The sequence below is a fragment of the Lactuca virosa genome, chromosome 1 (assembly GCF_052849685.1).
Source record: "Lactuca virosa cultivar CGN04683 chromosome 1, Lactuca_virosa_CGN04683_v6, whole genome shotgun sequence".
NCBI lineage: Eukaryota > Viridiplantae > Streptophyta > Magnoliopsida > Asterales > Asteraceae > Lactuca > Lactuca virosa.
Window position 1 is genome coordinate 125,313,017 of NC_136426.1, and position 23,535 is coordinate 125,336,551.

Here is a 23,535-nt window from a genome sequence, read left to right on the forward strand (position 1 = left end):
GGATGTTAGGCCCATTTAGGAAGAAAGGCTTTTGGGCCATATTGGAGGAATTTGGACTTAGGATTTTGGGCCATTGGCTAGGTTGTGTCATAATCCTAATTAGGGTAATTTGTATATCTATACAGTGTGAGACTTTTTAGATTGGTAGTCGAGCAACTATTGTTTTTAGCAGACCGAGGCGAGTCTTCTCAATATGTAAATGGGTCGAAGGCACCAATGCCGGCCCATTATCTGATTTATGGATTGTTAATTGTTATGCATTGACTATATGAAGACCCAGGGGGTAGCCCGTGACACTTATGTGAAGACCATGAGGGTAACCCATAACACCTGAATGTTAGACCATGGGGGTAGACCATGGTATTTCAGGTAAAGACCATGGGGGAAGCCCATGACACTTGGATATCAGACCATGAGGGTAGTTCATGGCATTCCAGGTAAAGACCATGAGGGTAGCCCATGACAACTTTATGTATTTTGTGGCTGCATGTTATGTGGTATTTTGGGAACTCACTAAGCTCTTGATTACAGTTTTTTTGGTGTTTTTAGGTACTTCGGGTACTAAGGGAAAGGGGCTGACTTGATGGCGTAACATTCACTCTCTAGCATTTTTCGCATTTATCTATTTTGTTACTCTGATATTTGATACGATATGATGTAATGGATTTTAGGAACAAATTATGACTGTATGTTTATTTTCAAAAATGAATAATTTTATCTGGTTTTGGGCTGTTACATGTGACAAACTTGTTTAAGGGTATCGTGTTAAACACAAACATTAACAACAATTTACTGTTTTGTTCTTTCATGCAATTTTCATGTTATATTTCCCTAACAACCTTTTATGCATCATGTCATAAAAAAGTAGAAATTAGAAAAGTATGTTGCTATTTAGCCAGAAAAATTATAATAACTTTTTTTTTACATTAGCTCACAAAAAATAGATAAATGAAAGTACGTTGTTGTTTAGACAAAAAAAACTTGCCTTTTTTGTGTTAGGTCACAAAAAATAAAAAAGAAAAGCATGTAGTTATTTAGCACGAAAAAGCTAAGTTGAATTTTATGCATCAGGTCACAAAAATATGTATGTTGCTTTGTCCGTTATGTTATTTTGTAGGGATGTCGAGTTGACATTTAGTATATTAAAACACCCAACCAACATGTTATTTTCCAAACCTATGGTACACGCTTGAACTAACAAATTAAATAACCGTAAGAAATTAAAAGTAGAAACTGATTACATTAATAATTCTACATATTGAAATACTCAGTCTATCAGACAAATATAACATTATTAATATTATGATATATATCCAAAATATAAGACGATAAAACATATCTTATCTTCTCTTATAATAAAAGCCTACTAAATATGTCATTTGTCATTTTTTTAGGCCACTATCCTGCCACGTGTCAACTTTTTAGACACTTAGCTAATGGTTTTCCCGCTCATTGTTTTTATCATTGACATTTGAAAAAAATTGAAAAAAACGTACAAAATGGTAACATTTATTAGTTTCCATGGTAATCCCTATAAATAAGACAATTAATTTGTCGTGTTTAAGTAACTTGATGTTCCTAGGCAAGAAATCAGGTTGTAATCCTATCAAAATCGATGGAATAGGGCTACCTTTAACGGTTTAACCCATTTTGTAATCTGTCATAAACTGCTCCAACCAAACAGGATCGCCGACTTGAAGATTATCCGACTCTTTTGATTTCTGGTTGGTTATCAAACTTTGTTTTTCGTCGTGTAGAGTGCTAAAAAAGTTTTTATTTTTTTATTTTTATTTTTTATTTTTTTAATTTTATGATTGGAATACTCTGTTGGGCAATCCATTGCCGCGTTAACATCTCCTTCTATTGCTCTTTCTATCTTTTTTTTTTATGTTTTAATTTACTCGATCGTTAATTCTTGATCTTGCCCCTCTAGATAACTCGATATAAGTATCAATTATTCATTAGTCCTTAGCTTTGGAATCACATAATCAAGAATCACATAAGTGTCTCTATGTTGGACGTGGAGCTACCAGGTCAGTTGTCTTTTTTATTCACATTGTTATCGTATCAGTGATGTTTCATTTAAATTATTGTTTCTTACCATTTTCCATGAACTTTATCATTTATATATTCAACATGTTGCCTGAGATATACTCTCATTATGGAACATTTATTTATCTTTGTATATAGAAGTCTTGTGAGTTTATCTTCCAATTGGAGACAAAATATAGCATTATAGTGGCACATACCATTAATATATTTCATTTCAGGGTAAATGATATATTGCATTGCTATGATAATAATTAACAAACCTGTTCTTGATTATTATACATTAATTAACTACACTTTGTTTACTTTTTAGGGTAATTGTTGCAATGCTCGGCGTTTGATAGGGAGGGTGATGTATCTATCTCATGTATATATTTCCTTAGAACTATGTGAATTTTTTTTTTGGGTGATAGCATAACTTATGTTTTGTGAATTTTGATTTTGTATTTAAATTTAGCAATGACTTTATTTTCTCTAAATTTGTGTTTTGACATAGCAATTTGCCTTTTATTTTGATTCAAGCTTAATTATTTGTTTACTAGGTTCTAGGGCTTTAATTTGTAGTATGCACTAGACTATTGTTTGATATGGGTTCATATATGGAATAAATAATATAGAGAGTTATATTTGGTTGGAACGTGAGTTTGTTTAAGGGCATTTATGGAATAAATAAGATAGAATCATGGTTGAACATACTTTCACAACTTAACTACTTAAGATATTTTTTAGCATCGAGTAAAAAAACAACTTTATATATCTTAATCTATTAAGTTTTATACAGGTTTTGTGTGAATTTGCAGTTTTAGTAGGATTCAACAAAATGCATTTGAACTTCTGAGACGGGTTCCGGAATTTAAAGATAAAATTTTGATTGGAGGAATGAGGTTTGAAAACCCAACAAACACATATACATTTCTTTCAATTTAATATTATGCTCTTTTAATGCGTTTATTTTGATTTGTACACTAGAAGATGGAGTAGTTTATTTCCTGTTGTTGGAATATTTTTGCTAATTTTACTGTCTATTATTTTGATGGAAGAGATGGTGTAATGTTTATGTAACTAAGAAAGGTGAAAACTTAGATCATTGAAGTAACTCATAAAGACAATAAAGAGATGCTATTATTGATAGTGAAGGTAAGGTTCTTACGATAATCTGATTGTTTGCTAATAACATTTTTCATCCCTGTGGTTAGTTGAATTTACAGATACGATTCAATTTTTATATTTTAAACAGTTGAAGTGAACACGTTTAAGTAATTTGGTGGTTAGCTATCTCAATTGTGAATGTAAGTGAAATATATTTTGAGTTTTCCGTTACGAGGGTATCAGATTTATACGTAATTGAAAAAAAATTGGATTATGATCAAATGCAAGAAATAACAATCTTCATTCATGGGTTTATATCTTATAGCCATTGGGTACTGAATCTCTTGGTTTTGTTTCTATAAGAGATTTTGTTGATCATGTTTGATGGTATATTTCAGTCAGTTATAAAAGAAACAGTAGTTGGAAATCTGAAAGTATTATGTTTCAATTATAAAAATAAAACATTGTAATTTTTTTATGACTAATAAGTTTTACTTTGACTAAACAAATGATGATAGTATTATATTTCAATTGCAAAATTAATTTAAAAAAAATCCAAATTATTAAGGCATTCTATTTTCCCTCTTAAGATTGTACAATGAAAATCTTAACGTTCTTGATTTTATTTACTAATTATAGCATTGCACCACCATTTTCTACATTTAGTATTATATTATTAAAAAAATTCTAGAACTGTGAAAATATAATTTATTATAGCATTATACTTTTCATCATAACATTGTACTTTCAAGAGTATAGGGGCTAAATGCAAGAAATAGCAATGCACTTTCTTTTGTTTGTCTAATGTAGTATCTTACTTTAAATTATGTTTATTCAAACTTTCTTAATTAACTATTTTTCTTATTTAAGCATTGTACTTTTAAAGTACAATGCTATCCTACATGAAATAATGTATGTGAAACAAAAGTAGGATGCTTTAATTGAAAAACAAAAGTAAGAAACAATAGTTGGATTGTTAATTTTATAAATGGAATAATGGAAGAAACAAAAATAGGATGCAATGGAAGCGGGTACCCGTTCCTGCAACCGGGACTGCTTCGGAACCGAAATTGATGTTACTGGTTCTATTTCCTAAAGTTTAGAACCGATAGGGGGATAGTTTCGTTTCTCATTTTTTGGAATCGTTACCTATAGTATATCGACATTTGAAATAAAAAATATTTTTAATTGTAATATACCAACATAAATACTATTACTATTTTAGTCTGTAATTAAAAAGTTTGTTGTTGATATTCACGTTTAATATTATCATTTAAATAACTAATGGTTTGATTATGCCTCCTTTAATTATAATTGAAATTCATTCTGTATTTTTTACTATATATTTATATATCATTGAAATTTCCTAATACCCGTTATGAAAATGCTGACATTTGCTTGATAGTTAATAAGCCATGCAATATCAAATATTGTTTTTTAATTTGTTAACCGTGTTTCCACGGGTTATAACCTAATATTTTAATATTTTTTATGAGGAGCGCAATAACTAATATATAAAACACAAACACACTTGATAAGCAGTTTTTTTTTTTTTTTTTAGAATCCACTTCTAAAAACAAACAATAAAATGTAAAAATAAAATAAAATACAAAGTGAATAATAAAATATCACGATCTCTTATGATTCATAAGTTGTTAAAATAAAAAATAAATTATTTTTTGAATAAATCAAAGTCCATTTGCTACGTAGTCGACTTTTAAACACGCTATTATAATATGAAAATTTGAATCTTACCATATTGTCATTTTTTCTTCCTCACGAAGGTTCCAAATTTGGTCAGCAAAAAAAGAAAAAAAGGTAGGACCAAAAAGAAAGCAAAAAAGAGAGAGAGGACTAAAAAGGTAAAAACCGGGAAGAAGTGTTTAAAAATTGCAAGCTTTTGCTATTAACCGGCACAAAAGGTCACCGATTAGACTCATAAGAGGGTTTTACTTTTTAGTCTCCTCAGATAGAGACTATTTGAGAGAAATCAACCCCGTGTAAACCGGCTATAGCCGGTAAACCACTACACCACCTTTCCCCAATCTACCTCCCTGGTTCCTAGTTTCAAAATCTGAACTCTTTCTTTACAGATTCAACTCCATCTCTCTCTATGCGACTCAACAATTGGTTTATAATTTCGTATGGTTTACTTAGTATACGCTTTCTTTGAAGAGATTAATTTGTATACTTGGATCTTCGGCTCAGCTACGATCTCCAATCCGTAAGCTTTCAAGTCTAGCTCTTTTTCTAGATTCGTGTTTGTGAATTTGAGCATTCTTGCTAGCATTGCTGGAGGTTAGATGCCTCATGCGCTCAAGTTGGGGTTTTAGTCTGTTGGCTGAGTTTTTTTGTTGATTTAGATAAGTAATTAGTGCAATTTTAGGGCATGCTTTAAAGTCACACCTACATGTCTCTCGGTGGGGTGTAGAGGGGCAAAAATTTAAGTTTTTGATATGATTATGTTTTTGATTCAACCTCTTGTTCAGTATTTAACCTTTTAGGGTTTATCTTCCCGGCAGACCTAGGACAGGTGCTAAAACTTTTGAGGAGATATATCATATCTGAAAGGCTAATACTTATCACTGTCTGCTAATTGATATGAAATTGGAACTTGTAAGATCTTATTGCTTACACATACAGGGTTATAAATGTCGAATGTGGGGAATCTATGGGAGCGTTTGGTGCGTGCTGCACTAAGAAGAGAGAGGACAGGGATTGATGCTTATGGGCGACCTGCTGGTGGCATTGCTGGAAATGTCCCATCTTCACTTTCCAACAGTAGGGACATAGACCCTATCTTAAGAGCAGCTGATGAAATTCAAGATGAAGACCCCAACATTTCTAGGATTTGTATGTATTTCATCTCAGTTTCTTTTCCATTTCTGCTAAACATTGCTAAAGCTAGTGTTTCTGTAATTCTGTTACTTCATTGCAGTGTGTGAATATGCTTATACACTGGCTCAAAATTTGGACCCCAACAGTGAAGGGAGGGGTGTACTACAGTTCAAAACAGGTTTGATGTCTGTAATCAAGGTACGATTTTGAGTCAATGAGATTGTGAGTTTGTGACAAGTGTCTTGACTTTCTTCATAAACTAATTGTGCCAAATGTTCATATGGCAGCAAAAACTAGCAAAGAGGGAGGGTGGAAGTATTGATAGAAGTCGAGACATAGCTCGCTTACAAGAGTTTTATAAACTTTACAGAGAGAAGAATGATGTAGATAAGTTACGTGAGGAGGAAATGGAAATGAGGGAATCAGGCACTTTTAGTGGAAACTTTCAAGAGTATGAAACTTTTTTCCATTTTTCTATCTATTGTGACATTTTCTATTATCTTTCATATATGAATTGCTTTCATGTTACAAAAACAGGTTAGAACGCAAAACAGTGAAGAGGAAAAGGGTTTTTGCAACTCTTAAAGTTATAGGAACTGTTTTAGAGCAACTTGCTAAAGAAGTTTCACCTGAGGAAGCACAAGGATTGATTTCTGAAGAGTTAAAACGGATGATGGAATCTGATGCAGCTATGACAGAAGACTTGATTGCTTATAATATTATTCCTCTGGATGCCCCTGTTGTAACAAATGTTATCACTTCTTTCCCTGAGGTGAATAGTAATACTGAATACCATTTTGTTTTCTTTATCCTAGCTGTCCAATTACTTTTATATTATTTATATTCTTATTCAAGATTCCATGATTTTTTTTACTTAGGTACGTGCTGCAGTATCATCATTGAAGTATTTCAGAGGTCTCCCAAAGCTACCTGCAAATTTTCCAATACCTGCTACTAGGAGTGCTGATATGCTCGATTTTCTGCACTATGTTTTTGGATTTCAGGTTTTCTAGTTTACTAGTTTATGATAATGTGGAAACATAAAGGGTAGATTGGGACTTAAAAAAATGTATTTTTTTAATCTTTGGTGATTGCAGAAAGGTAATGTTGCAAATCAAAGGGAGAATATAGTAAATCTACTTTCAAATGAGCAAAGTCGACTTGGTACTCCTGATGAACATGAACCGGTATGTTTATAACTTTATATTCATGAACAAGTTACCCCTGTTCAATAAAGGTTATTTTTGTAATAAAGTGGAATGTAATTCACTAATTTGTTTTAGAAACTGGATGAGACTGCTGTGGAGAGAGTATTCTTGAAGTCTCTTGATAACTACATCAAGTGGTGCACTTACTTAAACATCCCTCTAATGTGGAGCAAGTATGACATTTCTACCCCTATGATCTTTCTAGAGTTAGTTAGAGCACAAATCCCTTAGCTTCTTTCTTTTGCTTTTGCAGTTCAGATATCAATAAAGAAAAGAAGATACTTTTTCTCTCTTTGTACTTTTTGATATGGGGTGAAGCTGCTAATGTTCGATTCCTTCCGGAATGTTTATGCTACATATTTCATCGTGTAAGATATTTTCTTTGATATCTACAATTTAATATGTATAAAAAGACATTCATATGTTCTAGAAGGTTTAACTCAAAGTTTAATAAACAGATGGGAGACGAATTGTGTGGATTATTGAGTGAGCAGATTGCAAAGCCAGCCACTAGTTGTGTTGCAGAAAACGGTGTTTCATTTCTTGAACAAGTCATAACTCCTCTCTATGACGTTATAGCTGCTGTATGTTTTGTGTATTTACAACTTTGCCCTTTCCCATTTCAAGAATTTGTTTTTTTTTATGAAAAGTCTTGATTTTTTCAGGAAGCTGATAATAATGAAAATGGGAAAGCTCCTCATTCTTCATGGAGAAACTATGATGACTTCAATGAGTACTTCTGGTAAGCTTTGTTGTAGGAAATAGCAACATACTTCCTCTTTCATTCGGTTATTATTACCAATTTGCCCTTCTAACATACCTTCTAAATCTTTGTTTTTTCAGGTCCCAAAGTTGCCTTAAACTCGGTTGGCCATTTGACACAAATTCATCTTTCCTCTTGAAACCAACACGAAAGTCAAACGTATTCATCTTATGATCTTTTTTGTGTAGTCATTAGTCAACACATTGACTTTTCTATATATCTTTCTTTGACCACCTTTGACTTTTTTTTATAACAGAATATATTGAATGCAAGCATCACAAAACGTCGTGGGAAAACCTCTTTTGTTGAACACCGAACATTTTTCCATCTTTACCATAGCTTTGATCGCTTGTGGATCTTCCTTTTCATGATGTTTCAGGTTTGACTTTTTGACTTTTTCCTTGATTTCTTATACTTTGTACATTTTCCAATACTATGTATTTTCCTCTCCATAGGGACTTACAATCATTGCATTCAATAATGGAAAGCTGAATGACAAGACAATACGTGAAGTTCTTAGTCTAGGCCCAACTTTTTTTGTTATGAAGCTTTTCCAAAGTAGGTGTCTTTTTTTTTTTCATTTCATTTAATAATAATTTATAGTTTTTATATTTCTTTAAACTTATTGTTTCTTTATTCAGGTGCATTGGATATTGTGGTGATGTATGGAGCCTATTCTACAACAAAGACTTTAGCTGTTTCACGGATTTTTGTTCGTTTCATTTGGTTTACATTTGCTACCATTTTCATATGCTTCCTTTACGTGTATGTAATTTAAAAATTTAAATTTAACTTCTTACAATTTAATCAACTTCCTACATGGCAACTTTTTTTAAAATGATATGATTGTATTTATTCCAGGAAAGGTCTGCAGGAGAAGACTAGTTCAAATTCAGAGTCGATTATTTATAAAATATATATAATAGTTTTATGCATCTATGCTGGAAGTCATTTGTTTTGGAGCTCATTAGCAAGGTTGCCAGCCTGTCATCGCCTTTTCAATCGGTGTGATAACTCGCCTGTTGTTCGTTTAATCAAGTGGATTCATCAGGTTTTTTTTATAGTTTCATATTTTTCTATTTATAATCCTTTACTTTATTACAATAATAACAAGATTTTCTTATTCTTTTTATGAAGGAACATTATTATGTTGGACGTGGCATGTATGAAGCAACAACTGATTATATACTGTAATGACTTTTCTACCCTTTACTTCTTTTTAATAATTCTTGTTCTTTTTTATTATACTGAGGGTATATTGGTAGAACAGGTATATGCTTTTCTGGCTTGTTGTATTGGGGGGAAAGTTCTCGTTTGCCTATTTTCTCCAGGTAAATAACACATGTTTTAGGTTGGATGGATATTATGAAATTTGTTTTCTGGAATGTAAGGGTAAAATTGTCATTTACTCTCATTCAAACGGTTTTTTTCAGTCTAGAAAAAGAAATAGACAACAGTTTTACTTTACATGACATGATGGGAAAAAAGGAACATGTGTTTCAACTTTCAAACTTCAATATTACTAATCTTTTTGATTTTCTTATTTATACAGATAAGGCCATTGGTGGAACCAACAAGGCAAGTAATTAAAATAGAAGATGTGCGATATTCTTGGCATGATTTTGTATCGAAAAGTAAGCTGTAAATTTGGTGATATTGAAAAATAAAAATATATTTGCTTGATATTTATTTTAATGATTTTATATGCAGACAATCATAATGCCTTGACTATTGCTAGCTTGTGGGCCCCTGTGGTTTGCGTAAGCTAACATTCTTTATTCTGTTTTCTTTTCTACTTTCTTTCTCTTCATACTAATGTTTATGTTTCAACTTTGAACTGCAGATCTATCTTTTAGACATTCACATATTTTACACTATTATATCTGCTGTTGTGGGTTTCTTGCTTGGAGCTAGAGATCGTCTTGGTGAGGTAAATTTACCTTTTTGCCCTTGTCTACTCACATAATTATTAAAAAACTAATTCATAATCTATATTTTTCATACTTACTAAAAACTAATTTGTTTTTTCTTAATGCTTTCAGATTAGGTCTTTGAGTTCTGTGCACAAAAACTTTGAGAGGTTCCCTGCAGAATTTATGGATAATCTCCACATTCCTCTTTCAAACAGGTGTTCTTCATTTCTTTCTGTAACATAATTTGTTGAATTCCATTTTCTGTCATATATTAATGTTTAATTATATTTTTTTCAGGAATTCCCTTAAGGTAACTGGTCAGATTCTTGTGAAAGATAAGTTTGATGCTGCTAGATTTTCACCTTTCTGGAATGAGATTGTAAAAAATCTAAGAGAAGAAGATTACATTACTAATCTGTGAGTTTTCAACTTCTATTAACATGACTTATTTAGGTAAAAATATTACATTTTTGCCCTCAGGTTTTGACTTTTGATGTGTTGTCTTCTTTTCAGTGAAATGGAATTGCTTCAAATGCCTAAGAATACTGGAACTGTTCCCATGGTGCAATGGCCTCTTTTTCTACTAGCCAGCAAGGTTACTAAAAATCCTTCAAATTTTGAATTTTTACATTTTCTTTATAAATATTTATTATTTTTCTTTTTTATATTTAGTTATTCCTTGCAAAAGATATAGCTGGAGAGAGTGACACACAAGACGAACTATGGGATAGAATTTCAAGAGATGATTATATGCAATATGCAGTTGAGGAATGTTTTTACACCATCAAGCTAATTTTGACTTCAATCTTCGACAAAGAAGGGAATGAATGGTACGTGTTTATTCAGGGGCAATTATGTCATTTCACTACTTTGTTAACATACTCATCTCCCACAGGGTTGAAAGAATATACGATGACATTAGAGCAAGTATAGTGCAAAGAACAATCCACTTTGACTTTCAACTGAAAAAACTCTCGCTTGTTATGCAAAAAGTCACTGCCCTTACTGGAATTCTGGTCTGTATTTGTTTTTTTTAAATCAATTTATCTACTTTCTCTTTCTCTTTCTACTATAATAATGTGGTTTTAAATTTTAATTGTATATTTACAGAAAGAAGGTGGAAGCCCTGAATTGGAGATTGGAGCTGTTAATGCTGCTCTAGATCTTTATGATGTTGTCCAGCTTGATTTTTTTAGTGGCAATATGAGGTGTGTGTGTGTACAACAATAATAGTTTAAAATTTTTAAATTATTTTGTCTAACATATATTTTTTGATCTTTTTTTCAGACAAAATTATACCACATGGAATAATGTTATAAAAGCAAGAAAAGAAGGTCGTCTGTTTTCAAAGCTGAAGTGGCCAAAAGATCCTGAATTGGTATGTTTTAGACTAATAGTTAAACTCATGTTATTTGACTTTTCCTTTTTCTATTTTTCTCATATTGGTTTTTAATTTTTATAATTTTTTTTTCTTCATTTAAAGAGGTCACAAATTAAGAGGCTACACTCGCTTTTAACAATCAAGGATTCAGCAGTAAATGTTCCTAGAAATCTTGAGGCTAGAAGAAGATTAGAGTTTTTTACAAATTCACTTTTCATGTCAATGCCCATCACCAGGCCTGTTCGCGAAATGTTATCTTTCAGGTAATTACTAATTTGCCCCTCATTTGAATATTTTTAACCAATTAAACCACTTGGGTACTAATAAAGTTTTGAAATTTTGAATTTTCCAGTGTTTTCACTCCGTATTATTCAGAGACTGTTATTTATAGCATGCGTGAGCTTCTAAAGAAAAATGAAGATGGGATTTCTATTCTGTTTTACCTTCAAAAGATTTATCCAGGTATTATGTCTTTCAAATTTCAATTTTCAAACTCCAATAAGATTGGTATAGTAGGGGCATTTTGGTCATTTTCTTTTTGGGTTTTGCAGATGAATGGAAAAACTTCCTTGCACGTCTTGGACATGACGAAAATACCCCTGAATCGGTTCTTATTGAGAATGAAGAAGATAATCTTGAACTCCGATTCTGGGCATCTTATCGAGGACAAACATTATCAAGAACCGGTATTTTTTTTTTTTTAATCTTTTTTTTTTCTTAAATTCAAACTTTGTTAATTTTTGTATGTTGTATTGTTTACATTTTGGTTAAACCATATACAGTGCGAGGAATGATGTATTACAGAAAAGCTTTAATGCTTCAAGCCTATCTGGAGAGGATGACAGTTGGAGGTTTGTGTTTTAAAAATATATTTTTTTTAATTTTTATTTTAATTTATTTTATAATACTTATTTTACACTAGATGTGGAAGCTGCTGTTCCAACTAATGAAGCAACAGAAACAAAAGGCTTTGAGTTTTCTCCTGAAGCAAGAGCACAAGCTGACCTTAAATTCATATACGTTGTCACATGTCAAATTTATGGAAAGCAAAAAGAAGAACAAAAACCAGAGGCTGCTGATATTGCATTGTTATTACAAAAGTCAGATATATATAAATTTTCCTCTTATGATTCTATATTCTTTTTCTAATAATACTAATTCTTTGATATTTTTCTAGAAATGAAGCACTTCGAGTTGCTTTCATTGATGAGGTGGAGACTTTGACTGGTGGGAAAGTGCAGAAAGAGTTTTACTCTAAACTTGTGAAGGGTGACATAAATGGGAAAGATAAGGTTCATATCTTTCTATGATTATTAAATATTTATATTTTTTGTTATATACTTATATCATACTTAATTTTGAAGTAAATTGCTAAATATGATGCAGGAAGTTTATTCTATAAAACTACCTGGGAATCCCAAACTTGGAGAAGGAAAACCTGAAAATCAAAATCATGCAATTGTGTTTACACGTGGAAATGCTCTTCAAACAATTGACATGAATCAAGATAATTATTTTGAAGAAGCTTTAAAGATGAGGAATCTTCTAGAAGAATTCCATGAATATCATGGTATACGCCCTGCTACCATTCTTGGTGTCAGGGAACATGTTTTTACAGGAAGGTATAAAATTATAAATAAATAATAATAATGTATTTACTATTTAACACACACACACACACACACTCATACAGACAGTTTAATGTTTTGTTTTGAATTATTTGTACAGTGTTTCTTCTTTAGCATCCTTCATGTCCAATCAAGAAACGAGTTTTGTAACTCTTGGGCAACGTGTTCTTGCAAGTCCTCTAAAGTAAGTTTGACTTTTCTATTCAAGCGATATATGTTCTTGTTCCCAGGGGTATTTTTGTCATTTTGGTGATTTTAAATTATTTTTCAGGGTTCGTATGCATTATGGTCATCCAGATGTGTTTGATAGAGTCTTCCATATAACACGAGGTGGTATTAGCAAAGCCTCTCGTGTCATCAACATTAGTGAAGATATTTACGCAGGTATATATTTAATAATAACAATAATAACAATAATATATTCTCTCCTTTCTTTCTTATTATTATTTTTTAAATTTTTTACTAATATATCTAATGTCACCTTTGAAATGCAGGTTTTAATTCAACTTTGCGTCAAGGAAATATCACACATCATGAATACATTCAGGTATTTGTTATTTTTTTTTAAAATACTTCTTCCCTTCTAAAAGTAAAAAAAAAAAGATTGTTTTTAATTTTTTTTTTTTAAATGTTGTGAAGGTTGGAAAGGGGAGAGATGTGGGGCTGAATCAGATTGCTCTGTTTGAAGGAAAAGTAGCTGGAGGAAATGGAGAGCAGGTTCTTAGTAGAGATATATACAGACTTGGTCAACTCTTTGACTTCTTCCGGATGCTTTCATTCTACTTTACAACTGTTGGATTTTACTTCTGCACCATGGTACGCTACACACTTTTTTTTTTATTAATTTAAAAAAAAAACGGCCAACAACTTTTCTGTTTTGATATGCAGTTAACAGTGATCACAGTGTACATATTTCTCTATGGAAAAACATATCTGGTAAGTTTTAATTTTATTTTATATAAAACTTCTCGTTACTGTTTTATATAATCTTCATGTGTATATATATTCTTAGGCATTATCTGGAGTTGGTGAAGATATTCAATCAAGATCTGAAGTACTCGAAAACACTGCTCTAAATGCAGCCTTGAACACACAGTTCTTATTCCAGATTGGTGTATTTACAGCTATACCCATGGTTTTGGGTTTCATCTTAGAACAAGGATTCTTAAGGGTACGTTGGTCTTTTTTCCATGTATAGATTATTGTTTACATAAATATATATATATATATATATATATATATATATATATATATATATATATATAAAATCTTTGTTGTTGCAATGCAATGCAGGCTGTTGTCAGTTTTATCACAATGCAATTTCAGCTTTGCACTGTGTTCTTTACATTTTCTTTGGGCACAAGAACACATTACTTTGGTAGAACAATTCTTCATGGTGGTGCAAAGGTTTGTTTTTCTTTTTTCTTTTTTTTTTATCATTTTATTATTTTTTAATATCTAATTAAATTTTATTCCAAAAAACAGTATCATGCAACTGGACGAGGCTTCGTTGTACGCCATATAAAATTTTCAGAAAACTACAGACTTTATTCACGTAGTCATTTTGTCAAAGGGTACTCTTTCTCTCTCTCTCTCTCTCTCTCTCATGGTTTTAATATTTTGTTTATTTATTTATTGAAACAGAATGGAAGTGGTTTTATTGTTGGTGGTGTACATTGCATATGGGTACAATTCAAGTGGTTTAGTAGGCTACATTCTTTTAAGTGTTAGCAGTTGGTTTATGGCCATTTCATGGCTTTTTGCTCCTTATTTGTTCAATCCATCCGGTTTCGAATGGCAAAAGTGAGTTTTCTTTTTTCTTTATTTATTTATTTATTACATCATCTTTATATTTTATATATATTTTTTGTTTTCCAATTTTAGGACAGTAGAGGACTTCAGAGACTGGACAAATTGGCTCTTCTATAGAGGTGGAATTGGTGTCAAAGGAGAAGAAAGCTGGGAAGCTTGGTGGGATGAAGAATTGGTACACTACAGTTTTACAAAAATACCCTTCTTTTTTCTGTTACCATATATTTATATACAATTCTTAATTCTTAATTATAATGAAATGTGTTTTTTTTGTAGTCTCATATTCGAACATTTGGGGGAAGGGTTATGGAGACGATTTTGAGCCTAAGATTTTTCATATTCCAATATGGTGTTGTTTACAAATTGGATGTGCAAGATACAAATACATCATTATCTGTAAGAATTTGAATTTCATAATCTACACAAATTTTAATTCTCAAGAATCAAAATGGTATATCCTAATATTCCTTCATTCCTACAGATCTATGGATTTTCATGGCTTGTGCTTGTAGCCCTCACTATCCTTTTCAAGGTACACAATAAAAAAAGTTAATAATATTTAATATCACTCTCCAAATTCTTACCTTTTTTTTTTTTTTTTTTTTTTTTTTTTTTTACAGATATTCACATTCTCCCAGAAAATCTCAGTGAACTTTCAACTAATCTTACGGTTTGTACAAGGCGTTGCTTTCATGCTAGCAATCGCGGGAATATCCGTGGCCATCGCCCTCTCTCCCCTCACTGTCACTGATGTCTTTGCCTCCATCTTAGCTTTCGTTCCCACCGGTTGGGGGTTACTATCGGTATTTTCTTTTTTCTCTTCTTTTTCACTTTCAAATGCAAGGGTAAAATGGTCATTTACTTTTTGTTGTTGTTGGTAGATATGTGTGGCGTGGAAGCCGGTGTTGAAAAAGATCGGGTTGTGGAAATCAGTGAGGTCGCTTGCTCGATTGTATGATGCGGGAATGGGAATGCTGATATTTGTCCCAATTGCTTTGTGTTCATGGTTCCCTTTCATCTCAACGTTTCAAACAAGATTGATGTTCAACCAAGCGTTCAGTAGAGGGCTTGAAATCTCACTCATTTTGGCGGGAAACAACCCTAATTCTGGGTTATAGTTGTGTTTTGTACATGTAGAGAGAGAAAGAGACTGGGTTGGCTTTGGATGTGTGTTGGTGTTTAAGATGACTTTGATTCGAAGATTTAGTAAAAGTACTAGAAGTGTTTGTAAATTATGAGGGTGTAAATTTTGTAGGATTTTGGGAATCTTGAATATGGAAAGTGGAAAGTTTTTGTGGTATCTTCTAATTTATAATCAATCCATCATCATATCTTGCAAACTTGTCATAATACAAAAATCGTAATTGGATCAAATCTTTGGGTTTTGTGTTATTGTTTTTTGAAATTTGTTGAAACCAAATATATCAAAACATATTTATAGCGACACTTGGGGGGGTATAAAAAAGGGCCAAAAATGGCTGAAAGAATCGTTTGAGCCCATTCTACCCATTCAACAACGGTAACTTCTAAAACGCTGGTTAGAAAACAATCCATTGCTATAAGAAAAACCGCTATAAAACCCAAGGGTAAGTTAGCCTAAACCGGTTCGGTTTATTTTTAAGTGGTTTTAAAGAAACGGTTTGGATGTGCACATCTATTTTTAGGTACCATCAGTTAATGTATGGATTATGGAACCTTAAATATTTTAAATAGTTTGGACTTGTGTTTGAATTAACAGTAAGGTAGTGGAATGGGTATTTTGCCGATGAAAAACATATTGTTTGGTTATGTAAAGAATGGAATGGAGCACTCAAAGAATGTGATTCATTCTCTTTGTTGATTTTCACTCATGAGGAAGTTTATTTTTTTTATTATTATTATTTTTAATCATGTAATGTATATTTATACTTATAAATTATTTTTATTATATAGTTTTCAATAGTATTAATCATTTAAAAAAAAATCAAAACTTTAAATAAATTTTTTTTATTTCTATTTATAATTATATTTCAAGATTTCATTTCATCTAGTTCATTTTATTTAATATTTTTGTAGATGACATATAATTCTTTCTAAATAACTTGTAAAACATATAACATATACTTTGAACCAAATAAAATATATTTATATATAATTTAGTTAAGTGATTAAAAATATTGACAATATCGAACTGGTACCTTACTCTATACTACTGCATTCGATTTTTTATTTTTGTGCCATTTCGATTTTGGTATGTGTTTAGTCAGTTCCGATACTTTTCTCAATTATAAGTTCAAACTAAACTAACTTTCCCGAATTGAACTAGTACCGTACCCTATACTTTGGATTGATGTTCGGTTCCTACTTTTATGTCATTTCACTTTGTTACTGATAACGAGCTCACCCTAATTTTTTTAAAAGTTAAAGTTTATTATTATAAAATAATATGGTTTTTTCTTTATTTATCAATTTTACATTTCCAAGGCTTATATTTATTGATAAAAAAAGGGTGTTTGAATGATTCATTCTATTATTTCAAATCAACCTAGCATGACAATGAAATATAACGATCCATTTCATTACCATGTTCATTCAATTATGATGTCCATATTAGTCATTTCATTTCATCATACCAAACATATTAAGTTAAAATTTTATTTTTTACTGAAATTTTAGCAATTTTGTTATTTTTGTTTTTTTTAAAGGAAATTTCACAAAATCGGATATATTTTTAGCTTTTTATTTAAAACCATTGCTTTATCTATTTTTTTTTCAGAAATCATTTTAAAAAATAAAAATAAATATTTGGACTATTTTAACATAAAATAACAACATAATAAACATAAGTTTACTATCTTATAAAAGAAATCTCACTATTTCTAAAAATATTTCTAAAAATAGCTTCAATATAATAATATTATTTTTTTAAGACGTCCAAACAATTTAGCTAATAGTACAATTAACGACCAATAAAATGATATTAATCTGCATAGTTCAAACATCTAAGCTAAACGTACTATCGACCAATACATATAGGAATTTTGACCCAGTAGTCTTTAATCGAGCGCTCTAATACCTGATTAATTCCTAAAATAAAGGCAAACGTATCTCTATTTGGCTGCTAGGATAGTATTTCGCTAACAAGAGAAACTATACATTACATTTCTCTCTCTAAACATAAATCTCCCTGAAACCACCGTCATCATCGTTCGACTGTGTTACCTTTGGAGTCGGTATGCTACGATACGCAATCCCCTTTGTAAAAATCGTTTTCCGGCTTCACTAACTTCTCCCAGAGCTTTTGTCGACCTTTTGACCATTGATCTTTACCAGCAAGGTTAAGTATATCACAACTCACTGCCTGCTTCTCTCTTCTTCGTTTTTCCTTTTTCTAATTTGAAAACTTGTTTGTTTGAAGGATATTTTTAGGGTTTTGATGAACGATGGGGGTTTTATTTGAATCTTGAATTTGTTTAAGTTTAATTTGATTTTAGGTTTTTGGTTGAACTTGGTAAATACACGATTTAGGCAGATCTTGATTCAAACCCATGGATCAACCCCATGGATCAACCATCACGACTCCATCGCACCACCAAACTGCGGTTCCCTTCTTCCATTCATTCAAGATGAATCGATTGTGGTTATTTCAACAACGACATGAACTTATCTGGTAGCCAGCACTATTTTCGTTTTTCTAAGAAAAACACGAACTATTTCGTATTTTCTTTGCATATCTTTGGTTTTTTATGTTTATCTTTACAGATATGGAAGTCGTAACGTCACAAACCTCTATCAACCACCACCCTCTGTTCCTGTGCCACAAAAGCTAAGGCCTTTTTTTCTAACCAACCTCAGATCTATCGATTTTATGAGTCTTTTTATGTAGGATAAAGTTGGAGGAAGTAAAAGAAATGTCTGAACTATTCGTTGTTATTGTTGCTACTATTGTTAGGGCTCAACCAGAAGATTTTAAGACTATTTGGCAGGAATGGGTGAAAGATTTTCTTATGATGCTTACCATTTGGATCTATATCCTGTCTCTTAACTTTGTAAGTTTAAGTTTTCCCTTTCTCCTTTCTTGGTAAAATACATGTTAGTCTGAACTCCATTTCTTCTTCTAGCTTTTTGTGGTTTTTGGCTCCCTTACATCAAGATTGTGTCCTTTTATTTCAACATGAATAAAAATAATCGTTTTGTCACTACAAGCATGTGTTGAATCATCATTTCAATTGTGATATTTTATGGTCAGATCTTCATAGAGATGTCAAAGGGTGGGCCATGAATGATCGTTTGATTTTTTTTACACTTTTGGTGCTGATGTTGTGACAAAGTTTCTATTCAACGATGATCTTTATGTTGTTTTCGACACTCACTATGTTTGCATAGTAATAATTGTTGAAGTGGAAACCAAACCATGGAAATTGCTGCCACATGATACACCTGGTCAACATTTGTAGCATTGAAGAAGCCGGAAGGTGTCCATGTGTTCGGAGACTTTCTAACGGCTTAAAGTTAAAAGTTATTGGGTAATAATATAATTTCATGGTATTTTTAAAGTTTTTAATGAAAAAAGAAAATCATCTATTGTTTCACCTTGTTGGTTTGATCTCTACAATAGGGAGGCTGAGGAAGGCGAACATGAAATGGGGAGTGTTCTTGAGGAAGGCGGACACGAAACGTCTCCATCATTCCTGATGCATATAAGGTGCTGTTTGTTTTTTATTAAAAACCTCTTCAAACCTCTTCGTGCAGCGCGGCGCAGCACTTTCTTTCCCGCAGCTGTTTGTTTTTTCGCAGCCTTCGAAATTAAAAACCTCTTCCCGTCCTCTGCTTGGGACAGCACTTGAAAATTGCTTCTAACCTCTTCAAAACTAAACCCTAAAAAAAAAAGCGGCCACCTCCATTCTTCCAGCAAGTCGATCGTGAGCGGAGCTCTCCTACCTTCTCTCGACCTCGCGACCACCGGCACAGCCACCTCCGGCGCAACCCCCACCGGCCTCTCCCCTTCCGTCGGTCGTCCTTCCAGGTTTGTTTTCTTGTTCTTTTTTTTTTTTTTTTTTTTTTTCGTTTTTCGCTGCTGAAGGCAGCGATTGTCTTGAATATTTCAACAATTCGATTTTGTTGGTGTTTTACTTCATTGTTCATGCTTCATACTAATTGTTTGATTTTTGTTGTTGAATCTTTGAATTTGCTTGTTGGTGCTAATCTTATCAAATAGTTCATGCCTTATATCAAATAGTTGTTCTTGAATCTTTGTTCTTGCCCCAATTTCTTCAATTTGTGCTTAAAATGTCATATGTTGTTGCTTAATTGTAATGAAATATTGCTGAATTATTGCTGAATTGTCACTAATTATTGCTGAATTGTCACAAATTGTTGCTGAAATGTCACAAATTGTTGCTGAAACGTCATGAAATATTGTTCAAATGTCATAAAATGTTGCTGAAGTGTCATAATTGTTGCTGAAATATGAATAATCTTTGTTGAAATTGATTATTTTCATCATTACAAGTTGTAATTATGCTGAAAGTTGTTGGTATATGGTTATGTGTGCTAAAGTATGTATTCCATATGGTTTTTTTTTATTAGCAATGGCAGATAAACATACATGGAACAATGAGCAAACAAAATTCTTATTGAACACTTGCATTGAAGAAGTACAAAATGTGGGTAGAAAAGGTTTGAGTTTGCACAAACATTCATGGAACAAATTAGGAACAGCCATTAAGGAAAAGTTTGGTGTGGATTTGAGTCAAAGACAATTGAAAAACGCCTATGACAACCTTAAAGCCAAATACACTGGATGGTTATACTTGAAAAACAAAACTGGCAACCTTTACAATCCTCAAACAAACACTTTTAACTTAACAAATGAGGAGTGGGAGGACTTTAAAAAGGTATATATATATATATATATATATATATATATATATATTAATATGTATTTTGTTTATATAGTTGTCATTTATTCTTATACTACTTTTGTTACATTGATTGGGTTTAGGGACATCCGAAAGCCGCTTCTTTGAAAACTGTCCCATTGTTGTTTCCAGAGCTTTGTGCAGAACTCTTTGATGGAAATAGTGCCTCTGGTAATCTCAGCTATGCCACATCCCAAACACCATCGGGACATGGATCATCTTCTTTCCATGTCGCACTACTACAACTTATGGACACCCCTTCTGTTAACATAGATGAGGATGATATCTTTTCCAATCATACCACTCAGCCACCATCTTCTGCTGCTTCACCTTTTGGTAACCCCAACAAAAGAGCTAAACCCTCAACTCCTAGACCTCGAGCTGCTAGTGCCTCACCTGAGCCACCTTCTAGTGCCTCCCCTAAAGCTTCTATTACTGCTGATGATTTAGCATTGGAGATGCAGAAAGCTCTACGACATTTGACTCAAGGGCCAACAATTCCCCAATGTTTAGAGAAGCTAGAGTTACTCGAGTTAGGCCCAGTAGACCCTTTACGATTTGCTGCTTATCATATTTTTGGAGGGACCAGGAATATGAGAGAGATGTGGGTAAATTTGCCTAATGATCCACAAATATTAAGAGGATGGATCGAGATGACAGCTACAAGTTTAGGAGTATTGAAGGATGGAAAGATTGTCCATTAAGTTTACATATTTGAATTGTTTAGGTTTTAATTGCATGTGTTAGAACTATGTGGTTATGTTTTTTGGTTATTTGGTACTTGGATGTTATTTGTAGTATGTGGTTATTTGGTACTTGAATGTTATTTGTAGTATGTGGCTATTTGGTATTTGAATGTTATTTGTAGTATTTGGAACTTGAACTATGTGATTATGTATTTTGGTTATTTGGTTATGTTATTTGGTACTTGAGTTTTATATTTGGTAACTTGTGTTGATTAATAGGTTCCTAATGGATCACGACAAAAAGATACTACTCATAATTCTAATGTACTTGTACGTCCGCTACTTTTGGAAAAGGGGTGTAAAACGAGTGCGGGACAACGATTCGGAAATGACGGGACATGAATTTACGTTAGAATTACTTCACCGTAATCCTCTACAATGTGTTGAAGTGTTACACATGTCCCGTGAATCATTTGTCCGGCTATGTGCTCATTTTAGAGTAAACTACGCGTTAAAGGATAGCAAACATGTGTCGGTTGAGGAGAAGATGACTATGTTTTTGATGATGATCGGTCATAACCAACGTTATGTGATTATCAAGCGGAGATTTCAACACTCAAAGCAAACAATTCATAAGTTTTTTCATGAAGTGTTGGACAAAATGCTGCTTTTCGCACATGACATTATAGTGCCAACTTCTTTTAATCCGAATCCAAACATTCCGGGACATAATAGGAGGCTACGACGGGTGTTCAAGGGAGCAGTTGGTGCACTTGATGGCACTTTGATACATGCTGTTGTCCCTGCAAACAAACGGGATTTATATAGAAGTAGGGGAAAAGGCGATTGTTACCAAAATGTATTGGCAATATGTGACTTCAACATGATGTTTACGTTTGTTGTGGCCGGTTGGGAAGGGATAGCACACGATTCTAGAATTTTATCAGAAGCATTAGCAAATCCACATGCACCATTCCCGCTTCCACCACCAGGTAAATTTATTGTTATTTAAATAGTTTTATCTTAGCTTGAAAAAATAAATGACTTTTTTTTTTGATTTTTTTACAGATAAATATTATCTTTGTGATGCCGCTTATGCAAACATTCGAGATTTTATGGCACCGTACCGTAATGTGAGATATTGGCTTGGAGATTTCCGTCAAAGACGTGCATTAACGAATAAAGAAAAATTTAACCATGCACACGCAAAACTTCGGAATGTCATTGAGCGTGCTTTTGGTGTCTTGAAAGCACGATTCCCTATATTGAAGAGGATGGCACCATTCTCATTGGTTACACAACGAAACATTACCCTAGCATGCTTTGCGCTTCATAATTTTATAAGAAGAGAGAGACTACGTGATGAGTTTTTTGCACGATATGACGAACCAAATGTCTCAGTTCGGAATAACAATGCAGTCGTTGATAATGATGAAGATGAGATTCCAACACATGGTACTGCAGCGGACCGTGAATATATGACCCAGTTAAAAGATGAAATTGCCGAACAATTGATGCAAAATATGGAATGAAAATTATTAAAGTTTGGTTGTATGAATTTTATTTAAAAATATTATTGTAAGACTAATTTGGTTGTTTGAATTTTATTTCAATGTTTTAAGACTACAATTATTAAATTTTTGGTATTAAAAAACTATTTTCGGTTTATTAAATTATTTTATTTTAAATTTTTTAATATCTGCAGCAGTCTGCAGCCATTAAAAAAACAAACATGCTTTTCATTACAGTCTGCAGCACTTTGGTCCACCTCTTCTGCTGCAGAGGGTTGCAGAGGTGGTCCGCAGACTTCAGACAGTTTCACTTCGGAAAAACAAACAGCACCTAAATCATTCTACATGATTCAATTTCAGATACATACAAACTATATTAATTTTGGCTTTTTCTATAATTATAATGGTACCAAAGAGCTATTCCATGATGACATTCTTGCTCCTCATGAGAGTATAATTGCAACAGGTAAAACATTTGGCAAACTTAATATTTTTTGGTAAACAAGGTGAAACTTTTGTTGGATCATAGTAATTCTTGTTATTTGTGTTTCTTCTATTCCCGTCTTTTAGGTTTACGAATTTGAATTTATGATGATGTAATCATGGAATTCACTTTTTTTTAGGTGGACAAAGCTATTAAGATGGAACGCTTATTTAAGATCAAATAAACATAACCATGGGGTGATGGATCTTAATACAAAAATCCAATAAAACACTATGGGAAAGTACTACTTGCGCAATATCCTATTTTTTTTAT

General features: G+C 32.3%; 2 protein-coding genes across 4 annotated transcripts; both read left to right on the top strand.

The window, feature by feature from the left end:
* Positions 1-5,206: 5,206 nt before the first annotated feature.
* On the top strand, positions 5,207-15,981 carry GSL10 (glucan synthase-like 10). Its single transcript, XM_079076733.1, has 49 exons — positions 5,207-5,362; positions 5,782-5,991; positions 6,077-6,174; positions 6,264-6,427; positions 6,514-6,748; positions 6,855-6,980; positions 7,074-7,163; positions 7,260-7,357; positions 7,438-7,552; positions 7,643-7,768; positions 7,850-7,926; positions 8,028-8,106; positions 8,204-8,326; positions 8,403-8,505; positions 8,589-8,712; positions 8,809-8,998; positions 9,085-9,137; positions 9,218-9,278; positions 9,500-9,581; positions 9,658-9,707; positions 9,791-9,877; positions 9,990-10,075; positions 10,158-10,277; positions 10,374-10,455; positions 10,533-10,690; positions 10,756-10,876; positions 10,971-11,068; positions 11,148-11,238; positions 11,344-11,504; positions 11,594-11,703; positions 11,793-11,927; positions 12,024-12,092; positions 12,164-12,341; positions 12,419-12,533; positions 12,628-12,863; positions 12,970-13,053; positions 13,141-13,253; positions 13,364-13,416; positions 13,509-13,685; positions 13,758-13,805; positions 13,882-14,040; positions 14,163-14,276; positions 14,355-14,443; positions 14,514-14,672; positions 14,754-14,856; positions 14,958-15,077; positions 15,163-15,213; positions 15,302-15,484; positions 15,563-15,981. Exons 2-49 carry the CDS (start codon positions 5,790-5,792, stop codon positions 15,797-15,799), a joined length of 5,733 nt encoding a protein of 1,910 aa, XP_078932859.1. The 5' UTR covers positions 5,207-5,362; positions 5,782-5,789; the 3' UTR covers positions 15,800-15,981.
* Positions 15,982-17,756: 1,775 nt separating this feature from the next.
* LOC145157741 (uncharacterized) lies at positions 17,757-22,904 on the top strand. Of its 3 annotated transcripts, none has more exons than XM_079076745.1 (7): positions 17,757-17,997; positions 18,155-18,330; positions 18,423-18,709; positions 19,047-19,186; positions 19,279-19,686; positions 21,547-22,259; positions 22,336-22,904. In XM_079076745.1, exons 6-7 carry the CDS (start codon positions 21,554-21,556, stop codon positions 22,797-22,799), a joined length of 1,170 nt encoding a protein of 389 aa, XP_078932871.1. In that variant the 5' UTR covers positions 17,757-17,997; positions 18,155-18,330; positions 18,423-18,709; positions 19,047-19,186; positions 19,279-19,686; positions 21,547-21,553; the 3' UTR covers positions 22,800-22,904. The 3 variants fall into 3 exon arrangements, with proteins under 3 accessions (XP_078932871.1, XP_078932864.1, XP_078932876.1); XM_079076738.1 differs by having other exon boundaries at positions 17,758-17,997; positions 18,910-19,186; XM_079076750.1 differs by lacking the exons at positions 21,547-22,259; positions 22,336-22,904 and adding exons at positions 20,250-20,557; positions 20,665-21,488 and having other exon boundaries at positions 17,760-17,997; positions 18,910-19,186.
* The last annotated feature ends 631 nt before the right edge of the window (positions 22,905-23,535 follow it).